Source organism: Octopus sinensis, linkage group LG28 (genome assembly GCF_006345805.1).
Source record: "Octopus sinensis linkage group LG28, ASM634580v1, whole genome shotgun sequence".
In the NCBI taxonomy this organism is placed as follows: Eukaryota; Metazoa; Mollusca; class Cephalopoda; order Octopoda; family Octopodidae; genus Octopus; species Octopus sinensis.
The window spans coordinates 12,337,710-12,349,798 of NC_043024.1; the positions used below are offsets into that span (position 1 = coordinate 12,337,710).

The 12,089-nt window shown below is 35.6% G+C and overlaps 1 protein-coding gene across 4 annotated transcripts in view; it reads right to left on the bottom strand.

Moving 5' to 3' along the window:
- Nucleotides 1-1,055: 1,055 nt before the first annotated feature.
- Nucleotides 1,056-12,089, bottom strand: part of LOC115225788 (polypeptide N-acetylgalactosaminyltransferase 5-like) — a 130,496-nt gene continuing 119,462 nt past the window's right edge. For all 4 annotated transcript variants that reach the window (XM_036514462.1, XM_029796745.2, XM_029796746.2 and 1 more), the window contains 5 exons: nt 9,805-9,990; nt 7,839-7,967; nt 5,190-5,294; nt 3,282-3,410; nt 1,056-1,237 (listed from right to left, as the gene is read on the bottom strand). In XM_036514462.1, coding sequence (XP_036370355.1) covers nt 1,082-1,237; nt 3,282-3,410; nt 5,190-5,294; nt 7,839-7,967; nt 9,805-9,990 — 705 coding nt within the window. In that variant the 3' untranslated portion in view covers nt 1,056-1,081. The remainder of the gene's footprint in view (nt 1,238-3,281; nt 3,411-5,189; nt 5,295-7,838; nt 7,968-9,804; nt 9,991-12,089) is intronic.

Consider the following 12,089-nt stretch of genomic DNA (forward strand, 5'->3'; position numbering starts at 1 on the left):
ATATATGTATGTATATATACATATATATATATATGTGTGTGTGTATTTGTATATTGTACTAAAGTTTTGTCTCTCCTCAAAATTTGACCCTTGGCTGACTGCAAATGGAAACCGGCCAAAGCGAGATGGAACTCCACATGAAATACATTTTATAATGCTTACATTATGATATAATCATAAGTGTCTGCATATGAGTGTTTGTGTGTATATATTTATCTATCTATACCTCTGCCCATGTGCAAGTGTGTATATAGCATGTATAAATACAAATGCATGTATCTACATGAATATACACCCATGCACATGTAATAACTTTTTGTGTTTTTATATATATATATATCTATATGAACTTATGTAGTATATGTATGTATACATATAATTTATATATATGCATACATATTGCTATGCATGTACATATGCCTATACATGAGTATCAGCTTTTGTATACACATGCACATGTATACATGTATTCTGCATTTGTATTTGCAAATGAACATATGTATATAATTATATATACATGTGTGCACAAAGACATAAATGTGTATATAATCACACACCCGCAAACGTGTGCATGCACAGATACACATAGATATGTATATCGATACACACACATTATACATATATCTATCTGTAACTATGTATGTATATAAAAGTTAGCAATGCACTTGTACTTATATATACATGCATATGATATGCACAAGTATATATGATTATATGTATAAATAATAGAAGGCATATATATAAATATATATTACTGTATGCTTGTGTGTGTTTATATATATACTTATACATGCATATATATATACACACACACACACATATACATACATATATTTATATGTGTGCATGTGTATATATTTACAAACACACACATATATATGCTTATATATACATATTTACATATGTATAGAAGCATGTATATATATATATATATTTGATATGTTACTACCTTATTTTGGTCCAGTAATTTTTATGGCTATCATTACTGTCTTCTTTCTTAATTAGACATTTTCTTTTTTCATTATTTTCTTCTGTTTTGTTTCTTTATTTCGTCAATTTTGCTTCCATTATTTTGAAGTTGTCACAAACGGTTCCGGTTTGAACCTCCACTCACTGCTTTCCTCTTCCAGAACCAAATTTGTCGATCAATGCCTGTGCAGGGCTTCATTAACAGCGTCTTCCCATCCATTGATATTTCCATGCACTTCAGTGTGTTCACATGTAAAATTGTTCGATCCTGTGAATTTGAAAGAAAGCACGAATATAATACATAATAATGATATATAATAACAATCCATTACAGTCAGAAGTGCTTCTCCTAAAAGTCTCAAGGCTTCTGGAATGCTCTGAACGTCAAGTATTGTCTGGGGATATCTCAATATAGTTGCTAAATTAAGCTTCACGAAATTGCAATTAAATCTCCCCCAACAACACTACCAGTTTGAAAAATATATATATGTCAGTTTATGTTTCACGTTTCTTGGAAACAAAAGCATAGAAATACGTGGATTGTGTCTGTGGAGGAAAAACAAAGGAAATAATAATATTGGGTTGGCAACTAAGTTCCCGCTGTTTTTTTTAAATTTTGGAATTATTTTGAAATTTATTTTTTTTTGAGCATTCTATTTTGTTTTTTTTTCTCTAATTAATTTTTGTTTATTTTCAGATCCCTAAAATGGAATGTCAAGTTAAGAAAAACGAGCCTTTTCGACACCTCCTTCTTTTTGCTTTTAATGAAGGTTCTAAGGCCACAAAAGCTGCTCGTGACATTTGTGCTGTGCCATAGCTGAAAGAACCACTCGTGATTGATATTTCAAGTTCAAAAATAGGAACTTTTATCTCAAAGATGCACCTTGTTCTGAAGGTCCAGTTGAGTTTGATGAAGAGCAATTAAACCAACTTTTGCACGAAAATTCTCGTCAAACGACAAGGGAACTGGCAGAGAAAATGGAATGCTCCTACACTGCTATAGAGAAGCATCTTCACTCAATGAGAAAGGTTCAGAAGTATGGACCATGGGTTCCACATGCTTTAAGTGACAACAACAAAAATCGAGCCACAATCTCCGCTGGTTTGCTTGCTCGTCACCACTCAACTCATGAACACAAGCAATGATTTCTTTACCGAATCGTTACTGGTGATGAAAAATGGTGCCTATACGTCAATATGAAGCAGCGTAAGGAATGTTTTAGCTCCGGTAAGCAAGCAATATCGTGTGTGAAACAAGATCTTCATCCGTGTAAAATGATGGTGGGACTGGGAAGGGATCATCCATTACGAATTGCTTGAACGGAACCAAATGGTCAACGTGGAGCTCTGTGTTCAACAGATGGAACGACTCAACACAGCTATTCAAGAGAAAAGACCTAATCGTCAGCACAGAGTTCTTTTGCTACGCAACAATGCCCGCCCTCATATGACCAAGGAAGCCATTCAAACGCATGGCTGGGAAGTGCTGCCACATCCATTGTACTCTCCTGGTTTGGCACCAATGAATTTCCACCTCTTTTGTTCTTTTTCTAATGCTTGAATATGATGCGGAGATATGATGCAGAATTGAGAGCTTGGTTGGATCAATTTTTTTGAGTTGAAATCAGTTGATTTCTACCAAAGAGGTGTTGAACATTGGGAAGAAGTTGTGAACAAGAGTAAATACATTATTGATTAATTAGTTAATTTTTATGAAACATTTTAAAAGATTTAAATGAAAGAAAAAAAAAAACGACGGGAACTTAGTTGCCAACCTAATAGATTCTGATCTGGGCAGAAAGGATGGAGTCAGTTGATTCCATTACTAGAGTGGCACTTTTTGACGATGAAGGGTAAAAATTCACTTCAGTAAGATTTGTAATCAGAGTGTAAATTACTGGAAAGTTTAACACCAGGGGGTTCACTGCTCTAATAATTCTGCCAACCAAAACTCGTATAATATCTAATTTTAACCCAAAGTCACTCATATTTTTGAGGGGAGGAGCTAATTGATCTCTGTACTTAACCGGTTCTTTATTTTATTGACACTGGAAGGATGACAAGCAAAGTCGATATTGGTTGGATTTGAACTTGAAATGCATAGTGCAATAATGACGATAAAAGACATTGAGCAGATTCCAAACCAAACTTGGAAACAAGCAAACTACATTTCAATAGTTTTGACAATGGTTAAGCTGTATTACTCCTGTGTCAGCTCAGAACAAAATGGTCAAGTTACACTTTCTCTCCCATATTTCTACAAATGGTAAGAAAGCAATTCTTTTCTAAAACCATGTATTTTATATACTCACCTCTCGATACTGCCATTCTTGGTTCCCGTGTTGACTGTGGCATGGGTATATTATAACATTTTCACCTCCTGAGTAATCTAAACAGCCATCATCACGCCGAATTTCATCATTTTTACTTAGCATCCAGTACTGAACGAAACCAAAAACAATATTTTTAAAATATTAATTAAACACATTAATTAAACACATTAATTAAACATTAGAAAATCTGCCTCAATAAGCTTCATCTGACCCATGATGCAAGCATGGAAAAGTGGATGTTAAATGATGATTTGAAATATATGAGAGAAAGAGAGATTTTTTTATAAAAGTTTGGTGGGAAGAGTTAGTCACCCCCCAGTATGTCACTGGTATTTTATTGATCCAGAATGGATAAAAGGCAAAGATGATCTCAGCAGAATATGAAAAAAATGGAAAACCATGACTCATGTGAGTATCTCTGGGATTGAGATTTAAAGCTAGAAACAGAGTTTGTTGGCTGCTGAAGATCAAGCTCTGGTTCAGCAAGCAAGGTCCTTAAATGGGACCTTAAATGAGGGTTCCCTTTACTTTAAGCAATTGGAAAATACTGATCATATTGTTTCAAAATGTTAGAAAGAATACAAGAGACTTCATGATAAGATTTGTCTCAGGTCACTTTGGAAATATATATTGGTTTCCAATTTTGGCACAAAGCCAGCAATTTCGGTGGTGGTTGTTGATCACATCAGACCTAGAGCGCAACTGGTACCTATTTTATTGATCCTGAAAGGAGGAAAAGCAAAGATAACCGTGGTGCTATTTGAACTCAAACTGTAAAAAAGTAATAATCTTTTCTACTATCTGCACAAGGCATGAAATTTTGTGGGAGGGGACAACCCTTCCATGGCAAATACAGAGATAAACTAAACAGAAAAGAAACGGACAAAGTAAAATCCTGAAAATGGTTGAGAAACTCAGGACTCAAAGCAGAGACTGAAGGGTTTTTAATTACAATATTAAAGCCTCCCCACCAGAAACTCAAAATGAAGCAAAATATAAGTAACTGCAGAATATGTGGTGATGAGGAAGAGACAATAAATCATGTTGTCTTTGGCTGTTCCAGTCCTGGCTAAGAAGGAATATATCCACAGACACGACAGAGTTGGGACCAATATACACTGGAAGATATGCCAACACTATGGAATGATGACAGAAAAAAAGATGGTGTAAGCATATCTCAGAAACGGTCAAAGAAAATGACAAAGCAACCATATTGTAGGATATGCCAATACACACAAAAATCAAGGCTAATAGACTGGATATGGTTGTCGGAGATCATCAAGGAAAAAAATGCCTTTTAATTGATGTATGAATCCCAAAAGGTCTCTGAAAGAAACAGAAACTCTTGAAATACAAAGATATAGAAATAGAGATAACCCGAATGTGGAGTCTAAAAATAGAAACAATCCCTATAATAATGGGGGCATTAAGGAATGATTGAAAAACACACCTAAAAAACACACATAACCAAAACACCAGAACTTACAGCAGTATATATAACATCCAGAAAATAGCATTACTAGGCACTGTGTACATTCTAGATAAAGCATTTTCAAAAGAGTGGAAGTAACAATATCAAAAGAAAACTGTGGTGCATTTGGTAATCTGCTTTTATCCGCTTTTATTGCTTTTATCCGTGTTTGAGGACCGATAAGAGCAATGTATTGATGGAGGCAAACTTGACTGGATTTGCAGTCTTTGCCACATCTAGGGGCAGCACCACCTTCAGTTTGGCTCTTTGAAGCCGCTTTTGCTGCAGCCTGACCTTAGTGCAAACAAGCAGATAGCAAACTGCACTGAGTCATGTCCTTCCCAAACGCATAAATAATTAAAAATCTAACGAATGCAGCTAAATACCAATTAATGAATGTTCAAGATTCTACATACCTGGTTTCCTCCCTGATTATGGCACGGCCACATAATAACTGGTTTGTGCATGTTCTGGTGATCCACAGAGGCATCAACACACATGGCTTTCTGTTTGTTTCGGATCTGAACAGTTTGGAAATGAATAAAGAAATAAATATTACAACAAAAACAAAAACAAACAATTTTGTCCAAAACAATGACAAGAATATACAATGGATTGCTGGTGTCATGGAAAAGAGTTTAATAGATGACAAAAGGGAGATTGTGAGGCAAAAAGATGATGGTGAAAGATGTTTCCAGCAGAAATGAAATGTTGTTTGTAGAAAGATTGTGGAGAGGAAAGCAGAAAATTCTTCATTTTGGATGAAGTTGATAGTAAAAGAAACAAAGAAAATAAAATGGTTGCTGCATTTATATATACATGTATATACACAAATGAATAATAACGGATGGTGGCTAATTATCAGCTCATTACAGCTGTTTCTTATGCACACCTGAGCCAATTCTTTCCCAATTCCACAAAGCAGGTAATCCATATACCTGCATACAGTTAAATAATATAAGGAACACGCTGTCCAAACCTCTTACACAAGACTATTGTTTAGAGTTACAATAGCTGATTCTAATAATGGTGATTATAATATCTAATTAGTTATCAACACCACCGATATAACATTCCAACAAAATACAATCAACATAACATGAGCTTTGGACCAGCCCCCAGGTGCTAAACATTCATAGGGTTGGTGTTCTCTGTGTACACAACTGGAATATCCTATTTTCAAATATTTGAATCCTTATTATTTTATATATAATTAATCCCCCAAAAAGGAAGAAAAAAACATGAGTACGTGGCACATGCAAAGTATTAACAGATGTTCAGGGAAGGAAAGAAAGGGTGTTTTACGTTTGAAGCAAAGCTCTTCAGAAACAGGAGACGGAAGAAAGTCCAAGAGAAAAGGAAGACGGAGGAAAGAAAATTGCCAACAATTCACATGTAGTTACACACTACACATACAAACATATATATACACACATATATATAGAGAGAGAGATTTGAAAGAAATATATACACTTAGATGCATATATACACATCAGAAAATGTGCACACATACACATGCAGATGAGCAGTTGATGTTCAGCCCTTGGTCATCCCTGATCACATGATGTAAGGATGATTTAGCTGCTATTTCTAACAATTTCATTACATAGAGAACAAGTTGTAAAAAATTGCACCAATAAACGGTGAAATATCTTTTGTTCTGAGTTGTTAATAACCTCATAATTGCACAGAGATATATTCAGAGTAGTTTTGTCCTCATCTGGGTTGCTTTATCCCAACCATTGTATCTTTAGACACTATTTAGGTGTCTATCAAATTTGGTGACGTTCTTGAAGCAACAACAAGATTCCTCTAATAGATTTCATAAAGGGTTTGATTTGCAATTCTTAAAACATTATTGAAAATGACAAGTGCCTGGGAATTCTGAAGGTTTCAACAGCTGAATCTTGTAAGCAAAACAATGAAGATTAAGACATTAGTCTGAAGACAGCATCGTATGATAAGGAGAATTGCTGATGAGTTGGTGTTAACACTCCCCATACCATAGACACACATAGACATCTCTTATAAACACATATACACACTACTGAATTTTCATAGCTATAGATAAGAGATGCTTATCTGCATCTGCAGTATTGATGGTGTTAATATGATAATTGGCCATTAGAGATGAAATATGTTTAATATTTACATTACAATGTTTCCCCCAGATCAATATTTCTAGAACATAATAAACATATGTAGGTGCATTACCCCGCTTGACAGCAGGTAAACAAGCTGGCTATACAGAGATAGAAGGCGTTGCACAACATTAAGGTTCAGACACGTGACCTTATCTCTTCCTCTTTCTGCTCTGGGACCTCAAACTGTAAAGATGTGATCTAGCTTCTCTTAACAGCCACCAGCAAGCAGATAGGAGCATAGCACAGGAGACCATAGCCTTTTACACAAACCATTCTATTTATCATTCCATTGTGTATAAACGTGTGTGTGTGGCCACAATAAACATGTTTCAGTTGCAACCTTGCTTGTATATGTCTTTCATCCATGTTTACTACCAGCGAAATTACAGCTTTCTGAGAGTCAGGGTTTGGTGGCTCAATAATGACCTGAACCATTTAAAACTTACAACAATGTAAGAACAAGAAACTTGACATTGTTTGGATATGAAACTGACTGCAATGTCATAAATTGAAAGAATGGAAAAGACACAGTAAACTGCCCAAATTGCAGTTCAAGCAATTTGTGTAGAAAACACCATAACTAAGGTTAAACACAAAGTAACCGAAAGTAGAGGAGGAATAGCTGACAGTTTCATGGATAGCATCTCTAAGGTTGGTGTTAGACTGAGTCCAGGTTGTAAAGTGGTTGGTGACAGGAAGAGAATGCAACCCTCACAGCCAGGCAAAAATAAATAAAGAAAATATGCCTAACACTAAAGATGAGTGGTGTATTCTACAACTGAGGATAAATGACCATGATCATTGACAGAAGAAACAGAGAGACTTGTCCAACCCATGTCAACAGGTAAAATTATGATAATGTTAACAATCCAGGTAATTATAACTCTAATGTAACAGAAATTTTATGACATAATGACTTACCTCTCCCGACGCTAATGCTTCGCCAGGTATAAAAAGATCAGGATAGACATTCTTTATATACCAGTCGAATGAATGACATTTTAAACGTTCACGTAATTTTTTCCTGTCTGTGACATCACCAAAATCTCCCTAAAACACAAAGTGAAAATATGTAAATGTAATTAGATACATTATATATATGAGTGGTTGGCATTAGGAAGGACATCCAGCTGTAGAAATGCTGCCAGATCAGATTGGGGCCTGGTGCAGCTTCCTGGCTTCCCAGACTCCAGTCAAACCGTCCAACTCATGCTAGTATGGAAAACAGACGTTAAATGATGATGATACATACACACACACACTCCAGGCTCACGAGGCTGGAGCTTAGTAGGGTCTCCAAGGTATTTAGGTGACTGAGAGTACAAGAACTGACCCCATTCCTTTATAGAGAATGAAGTGCTTTGCTCAAGAAAATACACTTCCTAATCCTGCAATCAAATTCATGGCAGAGTGATCATAATTTTAATATCCTAAACACATACCAACAAAAATGATCTTAATAAATGATATGAAGTGCTCAATATATGAATATAAAACTCGTTATTAACTGGTATGCATGAAATACAAATCACAGGATCTTAATAGATTCAAGTTTATCAACAACCATCAGTAGAAGCGAAAATTCATTGACTAAAAGAAAAGTTGTTCAAAAATGTTTCCAACAAATCAGGACACAACTGTTTCTTGTGCCATTTCACTTTGACAGATTTTCAGCTGAGTGGAATTATTTCATGGAAAATTTCAAAAGATTTATTACTGCTGCTGCATGTTATATATATATCATCATCATCGTTTAACGTCCGCTTTCCATGCTAGCATGGGTTGGACGGTTCAACTGGGGTCTGGCAAGCCCGAAGGCTGCACCAGGCCAGTCAGATCTGGCAGTGTTTCTACAGCTGGATGCCCTTCCTAACGCCAACCACTCCGAGAGTGTAGATATATATATATATATATATATATATATATATATCACATACATGTATTCTGATATATATGTGTTCTCCCATATTTATGTATAGGTACAGGTGTGAACATGTGGGAAGAGGTTTCATTTCCAGCTACATGGTGTCAGACTCAGTGCCAGGGAAGACCAAAGCCTTGTGAGAGGATTTGATCGATGGAAACTGAAAGAAGCACTCATTGTATGTATATATATCCTCATCATCATTTAACGTCTGTTGTCCATGCTGGCATGGTTTTCTATGGCTGGATGCCCTTCCTAACGCCAACCACTCCAAGAGTGTAATGGATGCTTTTACAATGCCACCAGCATGGGAACCACTTGTGTGACACTGGTATCTGCCATGACTGTGATTTTGCTTGGCTTGAAGGGTCTTCTTCTCAAGCATGACATAATGCCAAAGATCTTGGTCATTGCCTCCATATATATATATATATATATATATATATATATATGTGTGTGTGTGTGTGTGTGTGTGTATATATATGGCCGAAAAGAGATCTTCTTGACTACACAACCCAACCAGCATGTATGGAATATTTCATAGCTATAAGGACAAGGCAGTGTTAAGACGTTTTGCTTTGTATCTGTGTGGTTTCAGGTTTGATCCTGCTGAGTGCCAACATGTGAAAGCATCTTCAACGATAGCTTTGAGTTGACCAATGTCTTGTGAGTGGAACTGGTGAACAGAAACAATGTGGAAGCCCATTGTGTGTTGTATTTGTCTCTACATGTCTTGGCAGTGACGATGTTTATATCTCACATGAATCAAAAGTCTTTTATTTTGGTCTTTTGTGTGAAATAAAGCGTTTTACTTGTAACGCAAGTGAGGAAAGCATCTGGTTATAAAAAACATTGCCTGAGCAAGAAAAAGCAGATGTAAAATCAAGGATATATAACACTATGTGATGCAATAATAATAATAATAATAATAATAATGATAAAACAATATATATTGTAACTCACCAAATCATAATTAAAACGTTCATAATAATAATTTTTATATTCATCCATCCATACTTCTGCTAATCGTACTGAATTCTTTTTTACAACATTTACACCTGTACGCCACTTGTATGGGCTTCTTTTTCGGAATATATGTCCTACATGTGAACAGGGGATTATTTCTAATGTACCACCACACATCCATATCTGTGGAAGAATAAAAACAAAATTTAGAACAATGTTTAAAAAACAAAAATTTCAAAAATATATTACACATTTCCTTTTTATATATTTAGGTTTTATACATTGTAGTGCAAAGTGTATCCGAGTCATACAGAAAAAGGGACGCCCACTTTGAAAGCTGCTTTGTAGACTCAAAAAAGGCCACAATTCTACAAAACAGAACTTTTCAGTCTCTCTGCAGACAATCTCTCTTGTGCCGGTAGCACGACCAAGTGCATCTTGTACCATAATGTGAAATGATTACTGATAAGAATGGTAGCCAACCACAGAAATTGCTAAATAAAAAAAAATAGGTACAAATGAGATGTGGACTTTACAAGTTACGTAACAGGTTACCCATTTATGAGACGTGATTCTGAAAACGAAATCATGGAGGACGGCAGTAGAGCTTCAGTCGTTTGTCATGGGACAGTCTTGATATTACAGGTGACACAATAAAACCCATCCTTTACATTGTAAGACAAACATAACACTAAAGTTGGTAAGACTAGAGAGAAGCAGTTAGCTGTCAGGGGCTGCCTCATCCAAATTGGATGTTACCCCATACAGACTTCAGTTGAAATCATTCCTAAATTTTACAAAAAGATCAAAGTCAGCAGCATTTTTTGTTTAATGATGTAGGCTGCATCCTTATACATCACAACTTAATAACCTTTACGACAACCCCACAAACTAGAATCCAAGCTTCAACGAAACAGCAAACTTAACTATTACTTACCTGGTTTTACCATACAGCTATATTTATTAAATATACATCTGCATCTATGTACATTTGATACTGATTATAAAGCAAATTGTGATAACAATGGAAATGATGATAAAATTTTGATGAATAAACTTTGAGATTCAATATGGTGGCACTTAGGGAGCTAATGATAATAGCAATTATAATTAAAACCATAATAATAATAATAATCTTTTCGACAATGATTCTGAAGGACAATATAATGGTTTGATCACTCATGTTGCGGGAACCTTATCATTACTGGACCTTTCTTTGTAGGGGAACACTGTCTGTAGAATAACTAAATCAAACTCATGACCTTTGATATTTATTGATGGACATAATATATTTGGTGTTGGCTTTTTACAATGAAAACATAATAATTTCCAACTGGGAGGAGAGGAAAACCATGCAGCATCTACAGAAGCCACTTATTAGACATTGAGTGAATGTTCAGAATCAGTCTGTTTGAACAAAAGTTTGAAGCTGTCTGCTCGAGGGCTGGAGGAGGTGAGTGAATCAGTTGGTTACTCTCAGTATTTCTGGCTGGTGAATAGCACCAGTTGGTTTAGATGGGACAACAAGATGGTAAATTCTAGAACCTCTAAGAAGGCCATATAATCCTTTCTACTACAGAGACATAGCTGAGAATTTGCGAGAAGGGGAACAGTCGATCATATTGACTCAACTGGTACTCAACTGGTACTTGATTTATCGACCTCAAAAGGATGAAAGGCAAAGCTGAGCAAACGATACAATGTCAGAGCTTCACACTGATTGGTTTGTTGATGAATCACAGGGAACTGGAGGCTCATTCAAGGGGCCTGATTGAGTGGTTGGGGGTTCACATCCCTGCTATGACAACAATGAAGCTAAGATGGCAGGAAGAGATGATAAAGAAAAGGATGAAGACTCTCTCTGCCTCTCTCTTTCATGCATGCACATACACACACACACAAATGCAGGTGTGTCATGAACTCATACATTGCACCAGAATAATCTTTTTTTGAAACTTAAACATTTTAAACTGTTGACAAAAAGGAATAAATTAAAAATTAAGAAATAAATTTACATAAAAACAAACAGGTTAAAAAGAAGAATTTATTATTATCATCAGCACAGCTATGTTACTAAAGTGTGGATGTTCAGTCCTGTGTACCATATAATTGCCACTAGTTCCAGACCATTACTGAAGACTATATATTCATGTTAAATACATTTGTAAATTCCCCTCCTGGGTCTCACCACAGACTGTTTTCAATTCACACATACTTTATTCCCGGGAATGAATTCTCTTAATTCACCTTTTGGTTTAACACTTCAATTGTAAATGAGGACC